A 23351-nucleotide genomic window follows, 5' to 3' on the forward strand; every position below is an offset into this window, starting at 1 on the left:
GAGGTTTGTGTTCTTTCCATTCTTTCTCTAGTTCCAATTCTCATAAAAAATGAGGATGACCATTGTCCAGCACGTGAGAAAACTGAACTGTTGAAAAAAAAGATATACAAGGTCAAACAAAGGTTGTGGCTTAGCCTGAGATAAATAATTACATTTTAACATTACAGATCCCGTGAGATAAAGAAAAAATAAATAAATGAGTGACAAAAGGTGTTCTGTAAATAAGATTTAATTTGTTAGTCTGAAAATGTATAGCAAGTCATATAGTGCCCTAAAGTACAGTTCTCATAATCATTATAGTACAATTTACAGTTTTCTTGTGTTTTGGGGCTTCTATGTCAGTATCAGTGACAAAATATAAAGCATAGAAAAGCTGCGTTGCAGGTCCAGAGGCCGTTTTCTTAATGTGGTGCGACTGCACAGTTAAAGGGTCATTAACAGTTTTACAGAGGAAGCGATTCAGACGAGAACACAACACGGAAAACCTATTAATCAACTGACCATCAGCATCAATACATGGTACTGATATCATTTATTGCACGCGCCAATGCATATTATAAACACATCATAAAATAAAAGGAGAAACTAATTAATCTTAATCTAAAAAATATAAATTAACAAATTTAACCACAACGTAAAACTGAATCCATGGAAGATTTGTGTTTCGGGTATTTTTCTCATATTTCCCTAATACCGTTAAATGTAGTGATAAATACTGCACCCAAAAGCTCACACACACAACGCCAACTTGTGCCCCAATATGTGCTCCTATGCATACAGACACACCCCAACACACACACACACACACACACACACACACACACACACACACATTTACTCACTCACTCACATATAAAATGACAGAAAATGCAAAGAGAAGGACTATATCTGATCCATGTCAGTCTTTCCCTTCAGCAGCAGCAGCAGCACATTTTCCTCCATAAGTACCCGGACACTCATCGTAACCAAGGCTGTGGAGAGATGTGACAATAACTTAATGAACAATGAACTTTCACAGTCATTTAATTTTATTTATATTTATTATTTTAACCACACGATACAAGAAGTTCATTAACCACACTTCGGCAAACAAGCTCATCTTCAGCGTGTAAACAGATACTTACAGCTGGTTTGGTGTCCTCTTTGTCCAAAACCTTCTGCGCTTGTTCTGGAGGAAACTTGAGCATGGAGGTAATCACTTTGGCCATTGTCTGAAAAAGATGACAATAAACACATTAATGAATGAATAAAAACGTTTCACGACTGACTAAATGTAAACTTCCTCATCACATACACACACCTTTTACAGTTCCACACAAAGACCTAATTATATTAAACTTGTTCCGGGATAATTATAGCCCAACAGGGCAAAAAAAAAAGAGAGAGAGAGGAAAAAAACATCATCTGCATAATCAACTCCAGGCCTATTTGCCAGGGAGCATGCATTTCCCCATAAACGCAGGGGATAATCAGAAACAGGGCTGCTGTGAAGGAAACCTAACCACTCAACTAACACTAAACAAGGCCAGCATGTCTTTAAATGGCAATTCTGCGTCATGCAAGATGCATGTGCGAGCAGGCAGGCAGGCTGGGGGGACATCCTCCACACGGAGGTCTGCTCTGAAGCCATAAAGGCTAACTGTTCGCTGAGGAGCTGGGAAAATCATGCTGACTTTAGGACCATGTCAACAGCACTGTTAATTACGGAGATCACTGTTAATTTTCACCCAAGCCGAGTGGACACAACATGACTTTTATACGACTTTCTAAATGGTCTCAGCCTCTCCACTTAAAAAAAATGTGATGGGCCGATGAATCTCCCATATCCTAAGACATCTTTTAGTTTTTTATATATATATATATATTTACACATATATACATACACACACACACATACATACATACATATATACACATGAAGACCAAAATTAAGTTCCTGTTTGCAGATTGTACCAGATTGTAACAGGCATCCAGTGTTTGACATTTGAACAAAATGAACAAGAACAAGAACAGAACCAAACAATTAAATAATAAAAAGAAAAAGAAAAAAGCATACTTTTGTTTCCCGTCCCATCATGTATTCATACAACACCTTCCTCAGGTATTCCATCTCGGCAGGTTCTGAGAAGGCGTCAGTGACAACAGAGTCTGTGAAGACGAGCAAAACCTTCCATTTAATTATCAGTCACATTATAACACATCGACTGCCATACTGAAATAATATTTCATATTAAACACTGGTGTGTCATGAGAATACACATGCGTGGACACTCTGTGCGACCATTCATGAAAGAAATAATACATCACAAGAGATTTCATGGATGATTTTTTTTGGCTTCTAGTTATAAATTATAACCAGCATTCAGCCAGTCAGTCTCCCACATGGAGACAACCCAGAACATCATGTTTGTGTTAGCAACCTCTTTCCACACAGGTATAGGATCAAATTAAACACCAACTTCAGGCACAGGAAACAGCGGTGAGGCTAAGCATTAACGGTAACATTTTAATTCTAAGCCCTGAAGCTCGACCACCCCTTTGAAAGATATGAATGACATGATATGTGGTGGACAGAGCAGCTTCCTCTTTTACAACTAAAAAAAAAAAAAAAAAAAAGACATGAAGTATTTAATATGGAACAAGACCCACTTCTTCTCTTCTTATCTTGAATAATAATTCAGATGACATCCAATGTCCTTGTATGTTCAAAGAGAGACCATAGAGGACAGGAAAGGGTGCGGGGACAAGTGTATACTCTTTCAAGTCTCCTGTGGAGCAATGCATCATAAAAGAATCCTCCTCCAAACTTTTGTCCTCCTGACCTCGTGCTACGCGGAGGTCATCTCAAGTTTAAATCAGTCATGAAATAAGTCTTCTGACTGGCCCTTTACCTGAAACCGCAGTTCTGACTGGCTTAAATCAGCTCAACAGAATGAAAAGGGGGACACTTTCACTGAAAAGTGCAGTGGTCCAAGAGAAAGACAGGACAGAGGAGGCATTAGGGTGGAGGATACAGTGTGTGCACTGCATGCAGATGATTTGAGAAGTCTGGGTCTTGTGTGGGAAACATTACGACCACGATCTGCAAAACCCATTAAATCCAGGGAGGACGGCTTCTGCCCCGCCTCCCCCCCTCCCCGCTTCTGACAGCAGCTTCTCTTTATTACACAACTGCAGGGAAGAAGTCACTCAATCCCTCTAAATACCATCTCACATACACACGCAAACAACGTTCGATTTATTATTCACTTAATGATATAGCATTGAGAGGTTTACCTTAATCTCAACCACATGGCGAGCTATATGTCTAACCCTAATTCTTACTCTGACATTAAATAAAAGCTGATAGAAACCACGGCTCAACCAGTAAGCCGAAAATCACATTAGTCGGCCAATTTTTTTTTCACCCTGTGTTTTTATTGCTTTTACTACTTTTAATTATTTCTTTTTTTTTTTTTATTCCTTTCTTCGCTCTTAGTTGCCATTCCATGACTTTTGAAGACGTTTGATGTTGTTATTCTGCCTCTGAATAATGAGGCATCGTTATTTGGATGCTACCGCTTTCATCTGAAAATGCGTTTGTGTGCACACAGCGGCAAGAAGCATTTTTATTATTAAATTGCTGAACAACCGGTGTTTTTTTTTGAGGCGTAGAATTCACTTCTGATACTTTTCTTGGACGATTTGTGTTTTGCAGCCGTCTCACTTTACTAGCACTATGCGTCTTTGGATAGAATAAATCACTTATTATCTGCAGCGTGAGAACGTTGCAGTGCGATACAAGATCTCAACACCTCTATGCTGAGAACTATAAAGAGAGAGACGTGGAGCTGACAGGCTTAATCGTGTGAACTAATTTGACAAGGGTTTGAATGTAACGGACAAGTTACACACTATAGTTTTGGGTTGTTTTTTACTTTTTGTGTTAGGAATTTCATGGCTTTGCTAATGTATTTATCTTGTTTCTGTCCAAAAACATTCCATTTTGCTTAATTTGTCAATTTTGATATCATATCATTATAATATTATCATCATAAATTGAGTCTCTTATGTCACCACACATGTTCAGGATCTGCACCTCTGGTCTCTCTGATCCATAATGTGATGCTGATCTTACAGAGAAGCAAGGCTCTTAGGAAAACAACTATAAAATCCACACACTGACAAAACATAATCACATCTATGTTAAACAACACGTTTACCATAAAAATGGGCAATCTACCTTTTACTGCATTGTGTGTGTTGTGTTTGTTATGATAGTGCACTGTGTTCAAACACTATTGTATGCACATACTGTATCTTTATGGAGCTGATTGTTCTCCAAAGCAGAACTAAGTGATTCATGGTGCCAACATTACCTTTGAATGAGCTCCCCAGATGAGTTACGATAGTTTTACGGTGGAAACACTTAATTTTGTCCTCAAGAGAGTGAATCTACAGTGGAGAAACACACAAACATGCACATATTATCAATAAAACAAAGGCAATTTGACACCACTGGGTTAATTATTTGCATTAGCTTAAATTGCTGCATGAGATATAAACAGTTTGTTGTCCATCCTTTGGGATTGTTGGTGAGAAAAACTGTGGGAGGTGATGCCCCGATTGTTTATAGGGTTAAACCAAATGTAAACAGATGTGCTGTGTAATTAAGTCGATACAGCAGGAGAGCAGTAGCTGCCTTTGCCGTAGGCCACAGAATCCTGGGAATACACCGCTTGAGATTTGCTGTTCACTTGTCCCTGCAAAGAGTGGGCACAAAGCCTGACACTTACCGTCTCCACAAACCCCTGCTCCTTCAGGCGAGCCTCACTCAGCAAGGACGTCTTCTCAGCAACTTGAGCCTGAGGTAGTGGACAGATAATTCAAGGTAAGTGGACCAAGACGTGCAATGTACTAATAGTGTGTGCCAATGTATAATGCATGTGATAGGTTTTTTAAACATTATAATATAGAACCCTGTGAGAGTGGAATCAGCAAACTTACCTGCAATTCTTCTGGGCTCAGCTGTGCCGGAAATAATGAAGGAAAGAAAGAGTTACAATGAATAACATACAAGTGTCCTATCAGGGCAATAATAAAATGCAGTTTTATTCTTCATATTTTTTGTTTAGTCACCATGATAAGACCAAAAAACACATGACACAGCCTAGCCCTCCCTCACTATTAAAAGATATCAATGAGCCACATGGTTTGGATTAGCTCCACATACACAAAACTCATCAGCACACTAATCCCCCACTGAAAATAGTTCCAAACAAATAAGCAAGTCAGTCCTGTTCAATAGTGTTTTGCTAAATTAAATAAATAAATACAAAGATGAAAATGTAGAACATTACATGCCTCGTCTTTAAATGACATACAGTTTGGCTACAGGACTGTTCATGCCCCGTGTGTTCTGCACTGACTAATCTGGACTTGATTTGAGGAAAATAAATGCCGTCTATGAAGAGACACTGACCCACTGTCTAAATGAAGAATGGTTTGTGAGGCCCGTAGTAAGGAAAGGCCTCCTGCAGCATAAGCCCTTACAATCCAACCATAAAAAAAATATTACCTCACCGGGGAAAAATGCAGCAACGGAATTATTTTTTTGTGTGTGGACATGTGTGTAAAGGTAGAAAAATCAATACAGGCGTCTCATGGCACCTCAACACCTGGGTAGGGCATTTCTCTGGAGAGTGTTTGTCCAATATGGCCTCTTGCCAGTATGCACATCTTGAATGTGAGTATTAATGCAGTATAAATCTAAGGCAGAGAATCACCTCACATGATGATAATTGAGAACAGGGACTAAGGCTGGCTGCAGCTTCACAATCTCTGTTTTCTGAAGAGAGCATTCCTGAGCGAGTAAAACTAGCTTCCCAGCATCCGCCGTGTCCTGGAGAGCAGCCACATGACTGGTGTGGGACACTGATCAGAGCTAAGTACAGTATGTAAGCAAATAGTCCCCCCCCCCCCCACTTTAAGATGAAATCCTTAAATAACAAAATGAGACAAAAGGAACAGATAACCGGTAACTGCTAAGTCTATTACGCTGGATGTGAACTTTCACACAAGAGAAACTAACATACACGGGGATTAGGCTGCCATTCAAAATCAGTAATGCTTCCATCATCAGACTCCCATAAGGGAACTGAAAAAAGTGATTTCATACAGCCACATGTACTTCATGCATTGCAAAGTGACTGATGTATATATATGTATGTATAGTCTAAACGTCCAGGCTCATATATAATGGATTTTGATTACACAAGGTTTGAATTCAAACATCTGTGTGACGGGTTAAATGTCACCAATACATCAAGCAGTAGTAACACCAATCACAGATGTCTGATGACCTGGTCAGTCAGTCACATAGTTCGTACCTCAGAAGTGCCACGGCTCTTTGTTTGCAAGTCCTCTAGTTCTTTCTGAACCTGCCACACTCTGTCTCCCATCTCCTCCTCTCGACTCTTAAAAGGTTAAAAAAAACAGGAATAATAAACAACAGCCGATACATTTCCTGCGTTACTTGTCAGTGTCATAACTTTGTTTTGCCTTATTTCAGACCTCCCCCTTTAATTATGTCTTAAGGCGATTCATATCAGCCACTGACTGCTGATGCCTTTAAGGGGTTTGTGTTTTTCCTGACAAGTATAAGGGAAGGTAACTTCAAAATGGAGGATGGGTTTAATCAATTCATAGTAAAACATTTTATTTTAGGCACCCTTTCCTTTAACCATACCTGTATAACCTGTTCGTATTTCTGAACAGTTCTGTGCAAGTCGTCGTCCTTCTGGGTGATCACCTTCTTGAGCTGACTGGCTTCTTCCCGATGGCAAGTGATGAGCTCCGTTTCGACACTCTGAGCCTTTTCTGTGTTGAGGAGAAAGAGGAATGAGCCAGAGTCAGCAACTTAGAACAAAACTCATCTTCCAAACCGCTCGCTCGCATTCCATCTGATCTGGAACGCGACAAAAGTTAAACATGGGAGGAAATAAGGAGACATGGTACTTCAGATACAATATTACATCTTTCCATGTAGGTCCACCCTATTGTTGCGCATGAGTCAGTCATCTTTACTCAGATTTTCCATTCATGGGAAGTAAATGTGATTAATACATGTGCCAAAGGGAATTATGCACACCCTGATTTTTACCCTTTAAAAATACCGCTATAAATCATGTGACTTGTATTTAATGAATAGAGAAATACTTTATTCTGCCTTACCAATAGCTTCCTTAACTGATGTATCAAGCTCCCTCTCTTTTAAGGCCATTTGTGTGTTGAACTCTCTCATTAATTGCTTGATAGTAGAATTGTGCCTCATCTCCAGATCTTCCAGCTCCAATCTAGAGGAAATGTAGTCAGTTAGCATGGATGCCATAATGAAACCTTTTGTCTACAAATATAGGATCACATTGTTTTATTCAACATGATTATTTTCTTGATTTCGTAAACTTACTTCATCTTTTTCTCATTCTCCTCTAACAACTCTTTCTTTGTGTACTCTGCATCCTGTTCATGCTCCTTCCTCAGCAGTCGGATGTCTTTCTGTAACCTGGTAAAGTCCTTGTGCAATTTTTCTTTCTCACTTGTCACCTGGCTTAGTTTGTTCTTGAGAGACTCCAGAGAATCGCCATCCACTTCTTGCATGGGGGAGTGGTTTTCCAACATGCTCTTGGTTTGCTGTAGGCTGCTGCATTCAACCTTGATCTCAGATTCAACTTTCAGTTGATTAATCGTTGCCTGATGATGATTAAGCTGGGCTTCCTTGTCACGCATTTCTTCTTTCAGCTTTTCTATTTCTGAAACAAGGTTTTGATTCTGCTCCTCTGCTTCTTTTAGCTTCGCCTCAATTTCATGCAGTGCTGATTCAGCTTCTTTGAGCTCCCCTTGTTGAGCTGCCTCCGCCTGAAGTGAGGACAGCTTCTCTTCATACACAGTTTTCAGTTCTTCTAAAGACTTTTCTTTCTCAAGCTTCCCATTGCTCTGAATTTCCTCAAGCTGTTTCTCGTGCTCCTCTTTCTGTTTAACAAGAGCCTCCTCAAGGGATTTTGTCCTCTCTCCTAATTCCTCTATGTGTTGTGTGCTGGATGTTTCACTGCTTTTGTTTTCCTCCAAATTAATCCGAAGAGCCTTGATCATCTGCTCTTTTTCGTCAAGCTGCGAGGTCAGCTGTTTTTTAATCTGAGCTATTTTCTGCTCAGCTTTCTTTTTTAGCTCCGCTACTTTTCTAGCGCTCTCTGCGACTAGGTTCTCCTCAGTTGCCTTCAGACTCTCCTCCTTGCGCTTGATAATCTCATCTTTCATCTTCTCAAATTCCTCTCTTTGTCTTTCCAGCTCCAGTTTACACTTTTGGTTGTCTTCCTCAAATGAGTGTAATTTCTCCGCCATCTCCTGCTCAACGTTAACAGTCTGTGTGCACTTCATCTGAAGCTGCTCCTCCAACTCTCTTTTTTCACTCTCCCTGATGCTGTGTTGCTGCTCCAGATCAGCTGTGAGTTGTTCACACTCTTTTGTCTTTAAGGCTAGCTGCTCCTGGTGCTCTCTGAGTTGGCCAATGCAACTCTCCAGCTCGGAGGCGAGTTTGCCGAGTCTCTGCTCTTTCTCACTCAACACTTGGTCCATCTCGGACTTGCTTATGGACTGATTGTCAATACTTGCTGTAAGGCTCTGCAGAGCTTCTTTCTTGTCAGAGATCTCAGACTCCAGCGCTTCAAGCCTGCTCTGCAGAGATGTGATAGTGGTGTCATTCTGGATGAACTTTGTCTCTGCTTTATTCTCATACTCAGAAAAGCTGTTCCTGAGAGCATCTTCCTGTTCTAACGCAGACTTCCTCTCTTGCTCTAATCTCTCTATGGTCTCCTTCATTTGCGCAGCAGCCTGTTGTCTCTCCTCTTCATACTGCTGCTTCATCTGATTTATGGCTTCCTCCTTCTGCTTCATGCTACTTTCTAGCTGATTTTTTAAGTCACTGGTGATGTTTTCCAAGCCACGGATATGCTCCTCGTTTGTTTTCATACTATCCGATAGGATTCTGTTGGCTTCACTCAGCTCCTCAATTGTTTGATTTCTTTCATTGATAGACAGAGAAAGATTCTCCTTCTCATGTGTTAAGGCCTTGACATGCTCCATGTGAGCATTTACCTGAGCGGTCATCTCTTCCAATGAAATGCATAGATTCTTGTTCTCCTTCATTTGCTGGCAGAGAGTCTCCTCTAAAGTGCAAACTCTATCTACTTTAGTAAGGATAGTGTTTTTGAGGTGCCCTATCTTTTTCTGACTACACAGCAGTCTATCTTTCAGCTCATTTAGCCTACACTCAACTCTGTGACAGAGTTCATTAGATTCACACTCAACTTTAGACTGGACCTCTTGACAGCATCTCTCCATCTGGTTGCTGATCATATTTAGTTGCTGCTGGAGCTCTGCTTCCTTGGCTTGTAGTTGACCAGCAGTTTCCTCAAATTTATTCTGCAGGTCCTCGCTTTCCTTACATCTGGAACCTTCCAGACCTTTGAGCTGCTTCTCGGTTTCCTCCAGCGTCTCAGATAGTGTCTTTAACTTCTCCCTGCTCTCTTCTTCTGCTGTGTTCAGCTTGTCTTGGAGGGCATTTCTCTCATTCATAGCCTGTTTTAGGTTCCTCTCCACAGACTCAATTTGCTCTTTCAGCAGTGTTTCACCCTGAGACAAACTTTCCATCTTAACTGCTGCTTCATTAAGTTCTTCTTGGAGCTTCTGCACAGTGGTTTCTCGAATTGCCAGGTCCTCCTTTAAATCCTTTGTTTCACTAATTGCTTGATCATTTTCCTCTCGGCTTCTGCCTAGTTGCTGAGATAAGTCCTCCAGTTCCTGTGCCTTCTCCTGTAGTACAAGGGAGTGTTTATCCATTATTTCTTCTTCCTGCTGTCCAAACTTCTCCTTCAGTTGACGCTCCAGCTCCTCACAGTCATGCTTATGGGAGTCACGTAGCTTCTCCACTTCACCTTTATGGTTCGCTTGCAGATCTGTCATTGCAGTGCTGAGGCCTTGGGAGCTTTTTTGGGCCATCTCGAGAATTTTCTCTTGAACTTTTTGCTCTTTCTGCTGAAGCTCTGCCTCCTTCTTTGCAAGTTCCTTCTTCGCGTTCTCTTCATTTTGGTGGAGCTTTTTCTTAAAATTCTCCTGCATTTCTTTGGCCTTCTGCTTGAACTTTTCCATTTTATTTTCCTGCGATTTAAGCTTGTTTTCCAACTCTGTTATTTTTTTCATCTTCTTTTCATGTGCAGCTTTTTCCTCATCCAGCTGTTTCTTGAGTTTTGCGTGTTCCTCCTGCTTAGCGTTTAGATCTGCAGTCAATGACAGTTCCTTCTCTGAGAGGTCCTTTTTGGACTCTTGTAATTGGTTCTCCAGTACTTGAAGCAAATTCCCTTTTTCTTGACAATCACTCTTTGCAACTTCCAACTGATGCTCCAAATCTGCCAATTGTCTTTTACATTGATCAAGGTCTTCTGATAATTGGGCATTAGACTCCTTCAGACTCCCACTGTCTATCTGGGACACTGATAAACTCTGCTGCAGCTGCTCTAGTTCCTTAACCTTAACATTTACTTCTTGCGAACTGGAATGTGATTCATCATGAAGTGTTTTTTCTCTAAGGATATGTTCCTCAATTTCCTTTTCCTTTTCCCTCAGAACAATGCTCAACGCATTAAGTTCCTCTTTCAGAGTTTTCTCTATACCTCCGAGTGCCTGCTCGTGCTCCTCTTTGATATTTAGGAGGTCTATGTTGTGCTTTGCTGCTTGATCCTGAACCTTCTCCTCCTGCTCCTTTTGAGCTAAATTTTGAGCGTCTACAGCTGCCACTAACTTCTCCTCCAGAAGCTGTTTGCTTGCCAATGCATCAGAGAGTTCAGATGAAAGAGCCTCCAACTCTGCGTGCTTTGCATCCAGTTTCTCGACCGTTTTCTGGTTCATGTCTTCAACATGTGCTTGGAACTGCAGCTCTTTGTCCTTCAGAAGCATCTCTACCTCAATTCTCTGTTTTTCCTTGAGCTCCACAACAACTGCATCGTGGTCCAGGGTTAAGGTATCCTTGTTCTTTTCCAACTGCTCCTGATGCCGTTTCTCTAATGCAGTGATTTGCTCTTGGTGCTTATCGTTAAGCTCATCCAGCTGACTGGAAAGTTCATGGGACAGAGACGATCCATCTTGTGAGATCTTCTCCAGAGAGCTCTCAAGCTCCAGTATCCTCTGCAATCACACACATGCAGGTTGTAAAGATTATTGTATACCTCATTTGTCACTTGACAGTTAAAAACCCATTAAGGCTTTTAATGGCGTCAAGAGAAGCATCCATATGTTGGTTGTTAAATTCTAAAACATTTTACTTTGAATGAATTCCTTCCTCAAGTTGCATCATAGTATTATACAACACAGTTAATAATAGCATAAACATAAGACTGTTCAAATGCAATTAACACAAAAATGAGAAAATATTTGAACATCAAAACATTCTGTCAGCTCCAGTTACATTAAACGAAAAAAGGAAAAATACACTCACAGTCCGTGCACTTTCCAGCTCCAGCTGTATCTCTTTAACCTTAATATCAGCTTCAGTCCTCAGAGCCGTCTTCTGTAACTCTACATCCTCCAGAGCAAGAGAAGCCTGCTGTTCCTGCTCCTTGGCTACCTGGGCAAACTCCTCCTTGCATTTCTCCTACATAGCATAATCACAATAACACAATAACGAATCAAATCAAAATCAATTTGAAATCTGTTGCATTTCCTCCAATTCACTCGTTTGTAGCGTTCAATTAAATGAATGAAAGCAATTGGCACCTACCACAGCTTCGCTCACTCTGGCACTCAGCTCGGCTTCTTTAGTAGCCAGAGCTTCACCGTGGACTTTTTCCATAGCTGTAAATGTTTCTTCTGATGATTTCTAAATAATAACAATAATAATAATGCACATAATGCGTCTGTGTTCTCAAAGGTAATTTTACAGCATACAATATTTTGTAGATATCAAAGTGCATCAAAAGTCAATAAAACTTGAAACGGAAATAGTCTTGCACTTCACTTAAAGTCACAAGAGGACCACACATAACCAGGCTCCTCATCCCATTAGCAATATACTGTCTTTTTGCAAAAATGCAATATAAACATAATATCTATATAATAATATTATATATAAAATGGGTTATATAATATTATATATGATAATATATGATTTCCAGAATATATACAGTATGGACTAGATATTATCTGTAAATATCTAGTCCATACTGTATATATTCTGGAAATCATCTATTATGTACACTATAAATTATATTCTAAAACGCTAGTTACTTTTTTATATGGTCTCAGTGTTAATATCTTTTAATATTGTACTTTTCTTGTTAATGCATGGTTATTATTTATTATCCTTATCTTATTACTGTCTTGCTGCTGCAACGCTGTAAATTTCCCCACTGCGGGACGAATGAAGGACTTTCTTATATCTTATCTTATTTAAATGATAAACAGTTTGTTGCTTTGATATTATGTTGAAACATTTACAATGATGCTTTTCCACAACAGCCATTTCAATATTTACACTGGTGGAAAAGCACATGTGGTATTGATAACATTAATAACATCTTGGTCCAGTTCAAGTAATCAGGGCAGTGTGACAGTGAGCCAGAATATGCCCTTGAACTGGGGAAGCTAAATGGAACATCTGTGCTTTTCCAACACTTTAAATCAAAATGACTGCTGTGATAAAGAGCTAATAGCAAACCCACAGGGTAATACTCCCATGAATGTACCGCTTCTTCAAAAATGAAAGTAATTGTGCAGAGGTCACTCTCTGACCTTCATGATAGCGACCACCTCCTGTTTGACTCTTGTGAGTTCCTGCTGCAAAAGCTTCCTCTCTTGCTCACTGGCTATCTCAATGTTCTTCATTTGCTCCTCCAGCTGAACCTGCAGCTGCTTTTTGGCCTCCTCCGCCTTCTGAGCTACACCCAGCGCTCGTTCGAGTTCTTCAAATGCTTTAGAAAAAAACGTATAACAATACAATCATTAACATACGGTAGCGAGGAAACACATTCTGCCTCAACAGAAACAAAAGTGTATTCCACTCACCTGACTTCTCGGCTTTTTCTTTCTGTTCCTGTAAGTCTTCTTTCTGGGTAGTTGTCTGCTGGAGCCTGGTGCGAAGCTGTACAATCTCCTCCTCTTTCATTTCCAGTGTCTCATGCATTTGGCGCTTTGTCTCAGCAATGACCATTCCCTGTGACCGAGTAACATACAACAAAATGAGCATCAAATTCACAGTTGACTTGCTTGCCCATAGATTGATTCAACTACTATTCCTGAAATGTATACTCTAGCCCTGTGTCATTCAAGTGCTTCTTGACACACAGAAATCTAATTAACTGCTGTCCACCCTACAGAGCTGGGGTTAAAGTTTAAGGAAAATATAAGGGGCTTCAACGTTAAGATTTCACTCTTCTCAGTGGCAGAGTTAAAAAAAACATGTCAAGATCTGAAATACAACTGAATCAGCAAGACCTTCAATCAAAATATAACTGAGGTATTAAAGCCTCTTTACCCACCTTGTCCTGCTCCAGCTGTTCAATGAGGTTCTTAGCATCACGCAGTTGAGTGATCAACTTTGTCTTTTCAGTTGTGTGCAGTTCCTTCAGACATCAAACAGAATACATATGAAAATCTCAACTACACTGGGCTGTTTCTGTATCTGACAAGAAGGCTCATATTCTGAATGCACTTTTGACAGATAACTTCAAAATGAGATGTATTCTGCGCCACCAAAATTACAGCCCAGTTTAACATGACTGGCATGTAGTTGCTATGTCTCTATGCCACCATGGCTTAACTAGCGGTAACTTAACAGGAAACGCTGGGCTGACTATGTTTCTTGGTTGTCTGCTTGACATGTCCCAAGAGGCTCAGCATCTATGTGGCCTTTTGACAAACAGTTGAAGTTCAAAACTTTATAAAACAGGACATAATACTCCTTCTACCGGAAAATCCGTGTGCCTCGGGACATGAATTGCAGACAGATGGTTTGCTTTATGGTATTTGTCTGAGGCAGAGGATGAGCACAGCCCAGCCCAGCACTTCCAGGATGCCTTCATGCTGCTTAAGAGGGCTAAATGCCTGTTAACCTCTGCTTTTCCAGACACGGAAAACTCCCTTTTCCCAAACAGGGAGCAGATATAACATAAAACATCAACGCATAAAATAAAACCAAGTCAATCAATATACACACCATCTTTTCAACAACATACATCTGTTATATACCGCTGCATCAACAACATCAGCTACATACAACACCAACATGCAATCATTCCGTTGCAGCTAAATGCTCTCAAATAAATGAAAACAATGGCTCAGTCATGTCACGCTGACATGACATGACATCCTGGAGTGCAGTCAAGAGAATTTGGATGTTTGGACACTGAGAACCACTGCAATTCACTGTGTCACTGAGATAATGGAGTCACATTATCAGTGGACCACAAAGACTCGCACAAAATGAATTGGCCTAAACACACTGTTCAGACATTCTCAGCTCAGCTTTCCCCACAATTTATTTAAAAAGTGATAATGTAGCAGATAGTTTCCAAACTTTACAGATCAGTGTGAATTACGCTGTCTTGATGTTATAGTATAACCTCTGTCAACACTTATAATAACTCTTATAACTCAGAACTACCTTCATCTTCTCCAGTTCCTGCAGTCTTTCCTGCAGCTGCTCGTGCAGAGTTTCATTCTCACTTGCCAGCTGGGTGCTGCGCTCCTTGTGTGTGCGCATCAACTCTTTACACTTCTGCAGTAGGTTTTCCTGCCTCTTCACTCTCTTCTGTAGAGCCTCCATGAGTTTGGTTGGATCGCTGTTGCCCTCTCCTGTTCAAAACAATACATTACACTAAATAAAAGGTATCAGAATTATCTTAGAAATGCCAGAGAAATCTCTAATATATATCTCTAATATCGGGAATTTGCACACGACTAAAAATCAGTAACAAAGAAAAAGCTCACCCTCACTGGCTTCTGGTTCAAGTCCTTGCACCTTTGAAGGACTCTGTGTGGCAGAGTTAGTATCCTCAGACTGAGTAACCTCATCTTCAGGTAGCAAAGCACCAGGGACCACCTTGACTCGTTTCTTCAACAGAGCAACCTGACGGGTAAAGATAAAAAATAAATCACTTTCAATACTTAAGTGTATGGCATCTGTCATACATTTTAGTGAAGTCCATCATTCACATGGCAGTGCACGTACCTGTGTATGAAGGACACTGATCATCTGGTCCTTTTCCTCCAGTGCAGCATCAAACTCCTCCTGTAGGTGTTTCTTGGCCTGCTGGTCCATCTGCAGTTCCTGGAGATCATTCAATGTGTTAACGCAGAACTTAAATCCTCAAGGAAGACAGATCTATATTCACAATATTATATTCTTACCTCCCGCAGCTCCCCTATCCTGCGGAGAGCTTTGTCTTGACTCTGACTGAGGATGACCTGAGCAGAAGGAGAAACGAAATGAAGAACTGATCAATTTAGGATGCTTCAACAAAATAATTGGTGAAGAAAATTCCTTCAGAAGTACAAATCAACTTGCAAATGTACCTGTGTTTTTTCTTTATCTCGTTGCACTGTTCGATATGCAGTAACCAGCTGCTCAATAGGAGAAACAGAGAGGGAAGAATAAAGAAATTGTGAATGACAATAATAAAGTTGTAGTCATTCCTTTTTAAGATTTGTATTGCTATCTATTTACACACAATATTTATTGTCTTTGTGCAACTCTCACCTCCGAGTACTTCCCTCTATACTTCCCCAGACTCCTCTCTACTTGAAGGAGTCGGTGCAACAGCTGTTCTTTGGAAAGGGCCTCAGCACTCCCTGGTGGCTCCTCGGCACTTCCTGGTGACTCCTCAGCCTCACTCTCAATATCTGAGGGCGGATCATATGTGGGTGTGCCTTGAGACTCGTTGTCTCCCGAAAGATTCAGTGATTCGCGCGATGAGCTTCGGACCAGGTTCTCTTTAGACGGAGAGCGGAACAGATTTTCTGCCCGACTGGCACCTCCACGAATCAGCGACTCCATTGAGGGAACTTTCAACTGCAATTTCTGGGCAAAAGACTGAGGTTCCTCTCTCTGTTAGGATGTTTGAGATATTGTATGGAAAAGAAATAGAAGTTGAGAACATGAGCAATATGATTTAAAACATTATCTTAGCATTTACAAATAAAGAAAAAATTGACAGGACAAAAAATAAAAACGTACATGAGGAAAAGCACTTCCTTCACCATTGATGCTATCTCTGGGTGACCTGGATGGTCCTTTAGAGGCACCCTGTAGATAAAAAGACATAATCAGAGAAAGAAAAGCTATTCCAGTGAACTACTCCTGGACCAGTTAGTCATCCACACCCAGCGTGGCTCTCCCTGATTACTCTGGAGGGAGCAATATTAGTATTGCTTGGAGCAATGCAGGGGCAATGGGTACCCTCATGCAACTTGGAAAAAACAGAGGGGTTATATACACATAAAGAAGGCATCTCTACTGTACATTAAACAAAAGGGTTAAGACTAGACTACAGAACAGCCATGAGGACAGAACAAACAGACAAAGTCAAGTCAAAGAGCCGGTATTTGATTTAAAAGATGCTTGTCAGTGCAGTTGCAGCTGTATTACAGGAGCACAAAGACATCATCTGAAGTGAGTGAACATTGAGCAGCTTAGTTGGTTTAAGTGACTTGTTAGAGGCAGAATCAGAGTGAGCAAATGTTCTCCTCCCTTTTCCAGCTCCCGAGTAACTCCTTCCTCTGTATTACTGTGCACAACATTCAACATTTATGTCCCGTTTCTTGTGGAGACTTTCTTAATGGACCAGTGATCACCATTCCCTCTGGGCTTAACAACAGCTCTTTAAAAGAAGTATGGCTTCTGTTTTACCAACAAGGCATTTTAAGCTTTAAAACCTAATGTGCAAATGCAAGTTATTCTACCACGTTTAGTTGTTTGACTACATTAGTGTTCAAGGAGGGGGGGGGGGGGGGAACTGAGCTCATCAAGTATAAAGGAAAGATGATTGAAAGGTGTAATATTGATGTGGTCAGGTAAATATTGATTCAGACAAAAGGCATTATGTTATTGCTAACTCTTACAACACAGTAACAGGTGTCAGTGAATGGGCAGGAATTAGGAATGTTTCGATTGTACTGAAACTTAATCCGCACGAGGACAACTCATGTTAAAATAATTATTGAATTAAGTTTTGGGTCAAATGACAAACGAAACAGGTAGGACAAGATTGTACATCCAATATAAAACAGAAACAAATAATAATAATAATAATAATATGATTATGATTATGGTATTCAGCAATCAACACTGTATTAGGACATGTTGATACAATGTAGAGGGAGAATGACAGAGACATTGTGATGGATTCAACAAGTTTATCACAATTGGTAGCTACAACACACTGAAACACACAATCCAATTATGTCCACTGACACAAGGAGATTATACAATGTAAGCTGGGGAAAGGGTTTTAGACTGACCTTTCACATATTCTACAGATTCAATTTGATCAGACCGAGAAGTAATCGAGCATCACAGGACAATTCAAGGCACTGATTCACTTCTCTTTCAAACTGGCAAGTTTAACAGTTTACCATTGGCTCCAGGGGTATTTCTTTTATGACAAACTGTCTCTGAATATGAAATACACAGTCACGTCAGTGGATGAATTATAGCATTAGAGTTTGGGGTAAACAAACCCAATCAGTATTTAAATGTAGAATATTAAAATATATCTACATTACAAGGATTACATGAAGCAGTAAGAAAACAAAATTAGCTGATTTAATTCAAACACTTTACAATGAATTAAATGAGACATTAACATACGTACAAAGTGTTAGCAAAATGAATGTGAGCATGTTAAACTTTGATATTTCTTCACTAATTTAGTAGTCTAATGCCACATTTCCAGTAAAATGTATTGTTTCTATCACAATAGTTTTTTTGCTACCTTCAAATATGAACTCACATCATGCAGTTTTAAACTTCACCAAAGCGAATCTGCGCTGCTCTGTTTGTTTACTTGGAGGAGTCAAAAGCACCCCAACTAAACAGACTTGTGGGGACTGAGGAGAAGGGACAAAGGCCACTGGGCAACATAACAAGGTACTGAGGGTCTATAAGGCAAGCAACTAAGGAGGATACCTCAAGACAAGGAGGCAACATTAAATTCTATGACAGATAATAACAACTGAAAGGTAAGATAATAAACCAACATACGGCAAAAAGCACACAAAGCCTCTATTCCCACAATGTAAACCTTATGAGATGCAGGGTTAGCCTAAATATGAGATGCCTTCTTGTTGCTAAATCCAAAGGAAACAGGAGTCAGAGCAGGGAACAAGCGGTCCCTACTTGGGCCACAGTTGTCTAACGATACCCCACAGGCGCGACGATGGGAGGAAGGCACAGGGCAGGAGGAGCAGGAGGAAGAGGAGGAGGAGGAGGAGGGAGAGGCAGGAAGTGAGGACAAACTCACCACACTGGCTACCTGGGCCGTTTTGGGTTGTTTTGAATGGTCCAGAGCAAAGATAGTATACTCAGAGAGAAAAGCGGGCTCTGCTATCATCCCAGCCAGCATCTGACCCCGTGAGTGCAATAATGGGACGGAGGGTGGGGGAAAGGAGAGGAACACAGAGAGCAATGAGAAAAACAACACCATGAGAGTGAAATAGAGCTGAAGGGAGTGTCTAACCAGAGCTGAACTGAGATGGATGGAGTAAAAGACAGAGTGGTGAGAGAGTGAGAGAGAGAGAGAGACGACATGAAATAGCGAGGAAAACAAGAAAGTGAAACACTCAATCAACATCAGTGATATGATTAACAGTTTGACATCTCTGCATTGAGTTATATTGTTAGTGTTTTTAAAATGTGGCTAAATCTGCCTCCAGTGACCAAATCATTATCAGAGTGTGTCAAAGTGTTAAAGATTATGTGAAGTGAGAAAAGATGCTGCAATGACAAGAAAGAAAATCTGAGGGCAAATGAGCCAAAGTGAAAGCTACACATGTGTTTCCAAAGGAATTTCGACTTTCTGGGTCCAAAAATCTGGGTCCAAATTTTGTCGAGGCGAGACATGTTTGCAAGAGCAGGAGAATCTCCAGATGATCCAGCAGAGAGGGTGGAGTGTGGCTTGAACATGGAGGAAGCCGGACACTTTCCCATTCACTTGCTATGAACTCTCCAGAGTTTCTCCTGATGCCTGTCTCACATTAGCCAGAGATTAACATATTCAAGTCAACCTCCTTGAGTATATAAACGTGACCAAATAGAGACACCATCTCCAATGGTCTGCAGAGTTGCCACGTAGAAATCTTCACAAATATTTGTTTAAGCTGTTTTTTTATCTGAAGATCAAACAGTCAAGTCTGTAAACATCCTTATCCAAGCTTTTGGACAAACTGATGCACACCTTTGCACCCTCAAGACTGGACTATAATGCTGTCCGCATCTCACAAACAAGAGCATTCAGCAACAACAGCTATTCAGAATGTTGCTGAATGCCAGAGAGTTCTGTCACTCCTGGCTCAGTGTTAATACTGTAATACTGTTATTAAAAAGTCTACATGTCCTTCAAACTTTTTTTTGTAACATTTTTATAAGTGCCTCCACTCTACATTTTTTGTGTGCTTCTCTGACCTTCTATTATGTCTGTATTGAATGGCTTATTTGTATGACAATGGGCTCAACAAATGAACTGGCCTTGCACTGCATTTAAAATATTTCTATTACCCATGCTTTGCATCATCCACCATCTTACAGTCATGGTCAGCACCACACCATCAGTGTGCAGTACATAGCTCTCTGTAATGAAAATCTCCCACAGACTTGTCCATATGCACAATAGGAACACAGTGCAACAACACACCGAAGGAAGAAAAAAAAAACTGAGGAAGAGGATACATCAATTATTCATACACATGCTGAAATATGGTCTGCTCACCACCACTGAAATGTCCTTCCCAGTGCTCCGAAATGAGAATCTCTTTTTGGTGAGCAGTTATGGTACAACTGTGAAAAATAACTTGTGTGCGTAGTTAAATGAGCCATGGTAAAATCATGTTTGGATTCAGTGCAGTGATACATTGTGGTGCATTGTGGTGTAAATTTTGATTTCATTCCCCTGTGGTAAAATGCTTCAATAAAGATAACATCATTAAATATTATAAAAATAGATCACAATAATGGAACACCTACAACTGAGTGAACGTGATTGGTGAATAAATGCAAATAATAATATCGGTCTTTTACTACAGTAAAATCTGTGAGAAGGAACACAATATTTTTCACTCTTTAAAGAAGGAAAATACTTAAGTCGCTTTCTTTTCACTTGACACATCAATCAAAAAGCGCTGGCATGTTATTGGGAGAACATTAAGCATAGCATAGGACTGACGGAAACATCACTGCACTGTCAGAAAAGAACAGAAGCTGGGGGAGGACACGACATCTCTGCAGGCTGAAGCTATGTGTAAAATATGTTATAAGCATACATCATCAGCACAGGCGGACAGCATGCTCACCTCTCTGTCACTGGGAGTGGGTGAACCATCATGAGGAAATGGGGGAGTCTGACTGCTGCGACGATCACCAGAGCCCTGTTTGAATAAATAAGTATATCTAAGTATGATACATAAAATAAACTGTGCACACAGTCATAATGAAGCTCTTCTGTTTTATTTCAGCAGGTTTCAGGATATTATACACTGAAAAACGTATAGGTTCTTGGTTTGAACTAACTCATCATTACAAACAACCTTGTACCCCACTGTTTGAAAGTTTTCACCTTTGAACGTGTTTGACTAACAGCAAGACACTGTGTGTCCAGGACTGCAAACAGAAACAACCTTTAAGTAACAAACTGAAGTTAGGTCCATATGTTTACGGTCAGGCAACGGGCAACTCAATAGGCAAATAGACAAAAAATGCAGGAAAACACATGCGGTGCACAAAAGTTATGTCATAACTTAAAAATATTCTGTTACTGGCCCTTATTGTTTGGGTTATTACTATAATCACTGCTTGATGTCAACAAATCATGTATGTTTCTGTGAGAATCATTGCAGTATTGCTGATATTTGTTTTAAAACATTTGATCGATGTGATCGAATTCTGTGTTATCAGCTTCTTAATATTTTCTGGTTTCTTTACTATTCCCTGTGACAGTAAACACAACATCTTTGATTTTAGAAGACATTTTCACTTTGAAGATTGTGAAACACCAGTCAACATTCTATACAATTATTTACTAATTGAGAAAATATTGGACAGATTCATTTAATTGTTTGTTGCTGTGGACAACTACGACACAATCATTGGTTATAAGATGGAACAATTAGTATTTGCAACGTCCCTGTCAATGACATATAATACAATAACACTTTCAGAACAATATTTGTCTTCATTTGACATCACAGCAGCTTAGTTTGCAAACACTCACCCAAGATGAGATGAGCAGAAGGTGGTGTTTAATGCTCCTTAACGTTCAATATTTAGTTTCAAGATTGACTGGGGTTTTTCACTTTGACCTTATTAAACTGTGGAACACTGAAAGTCTGACTTCATGGTAATAGTCTGTATTCATGGTTCAGGACATGGTTAGGGGTCAGAGGCAATGTTCTTAGACAGTCTCAATGTTATTTTGTGGAAGGGTGATTCATACAGGTTTTCAACAGGTTGACCTACAATCTTTGAGCAGATGGAGCAGTTTTGACTTCATACGAATGAGCAGACTTGTGTACCAACAGTACTGCAGGGCACTCAGTGGTGTAAAACCAAAAACAATCAATTAAACGTCTCCAGTGATGTATCTATCTATCTATCTACGTGCAGCGTATGCCATACCCCTGAACAGACACGCCCATAATATCTGAGGTCCACTGAAGCCCTCTGACAAGTGTTTTGGCTGCAGAGACGATCGCGGTTGACTGTTCTTCCTTGTTTTGGTTTGATACTGGTCTGCCTGGGACAACTAGATTTACCAGTAACAAGTTTTCATGAACGCACTTTACTAGCTGCTAACAGCTAACTGACTTAGCGTACGGCGCTAATGTTTACACAACACGAGGGTGAACTGGCGAAACAAGTCGGGGAACGTTGTCAGCTTCACGAGTCAGTGCGATATGAACAGATTATCATTTTAGATACATGACCTACTCGGCGACACGACAGCTGTCTCAACTCGAGCTGCCTCATTCATGTAAACAGATGTTAGCTTAGCCTGTTAGCAACACTCTACAACCAACCTGGGCCTGCTGCTGCGGTGATTGCGCATTCCTCTGAGGCGACTGCTCCTCGTTTATCTTCTGTTTCAGTTTTTTAAACATCGTGTCTCGCCGACGTAGGTGAGAGCTGACGGGCAGATGACTACAATCCGGCAGAGACGTGTCCTGTTTTCGTTTTCGCCTGACATTCAATCCTCACAGTGCCTAGACTTCCTTGTTCGCCTCTGATCTCCAGCAGGTGGCCGCTCGCTCTGCGCATGTGCGGCCAACGTGGAGCAAACCTGAAACGTCATCGTTAAAGGGCCAGTCCAGGCTAAATTAGCGACAGCGACACTCGTGGGGGAAAGCGCTTTATAACATGTTTCTCCGCTGCCACGGTTTTAATGGCTTTGTGTCTGTTGTTATCCACTATATGTCTCTTTTATTATTGTATTAATTTTATTGTTAAGTACTTTGTGATTTTTATTCATCTGTGAACGGTGTTATATAAATAAACTTTACTAACTAACTAAGTCATGTCAAGCTGCTGAAAAATGGTTTATAAATAAACTATAAACTTAAACAATCACATCAGACAACGATGTAAAAACTGTGAAAAAGCTTTGGTAAAAATGGGGAGAAAAATTCTAAATAAACTACAGCAATTTTTTTTTTTAGTTAATTGCTCTTGGGGGCCCTCTAGTGGTCACAAGGCCCTAAGCAGCGGCTTAGTTCGCTTATGCCTTGGGCCGGCCCTGTTTGGAGGGTTTAACCCCCTTAGTTGTATTTCCTGCTTTCTCTTCATGCATCTATGGAAAACTATTGAGTAAAAATAAATTATTGGATGAGCTATTATAAGACTGGTGCTCTGAGCAGAGGAGATAGGAGAAATGGGAATTGCAACCTTTTTTCTTTCTGACTGAGAGTCATTCATAAATACATAACAATGATTTGTGCCGGGTTCTTTTGTAGGCAGCCTTTTCTGAATTAATGCAAATGTAATGCTGAAACAGTCGTGTAATATTTGTTAAGCCTTTCTGAAGTTGCCGCTGACATTTTCCAGTCCTGCCTATTAACATACG

General features: G+C 40.4%; 1 protein-coding gene across 2 annotated transcripts; it reads right to left on the bottom strand.

Annotated features, from left to right (window-relative positions):
* Positions 1-272: 272 nt before the first annotated feature.
* golga4 (golgin A4) lies at positions 273-22483 on the bottom strand. Of its 2 annotated transcripts, XM_083897918.1 has the most exons (25): positions 22312-22483; positions 20590-20664; positions 18546-18647; positions 16262-16330; positions 15785-16132; positions 15601-15648; positions 15436-15492; positions 15257-15355; positions 15016-15154; positions 14690-14880; positions 13566-13649; positions 13093-13240; positions 12820-12998; positions 11810-11908; positions 11528-11683; positions 7448-11217; positions 7213-7334; positions 6728-6858; positions 6369-6455; positions 4987-5007; positions 4776-4844; positions 4359-4434; positions 2057-2148; positions 1125-1211; positions 273-971 (listed from the first exon to the last, which is right to left on the bottom strand). In XM_083897918.1, the coding sequence occupies exons 1-25, from the start codon at positions 22390-22392 to the stop codon at positions 957-959; spliced, it is 6345 nt and encodes a 2114-aa protein (XP_083754044.1). In that variant the 5' UTR covers positions 22393-22483; the 3' UTR covers positions 273-956. The 2 variants fall into 2 exon arrangements, with proteins under 2 accessions (XP_083754044.1, XP_083754045.1); XM_083897919.1 differs by lacking the exon at positions 18546-18647.
* Positions 22484-23351: the final 868 nt, after the last annotated feature.

Source organism: Microchirus variegatus (assembly GCF_963457635.1).
Source record: "Microchirus variegatus genome assembly, chromosome: 11".
In the NCBI taxonomy this organism is placed as follows: domain Eukaryota; kingdom Metazoa; phylum Chordata; class Actinopteri; order Pleuronectiformes; family Soleidae; genus Microchirus; species Microchirus variegatus.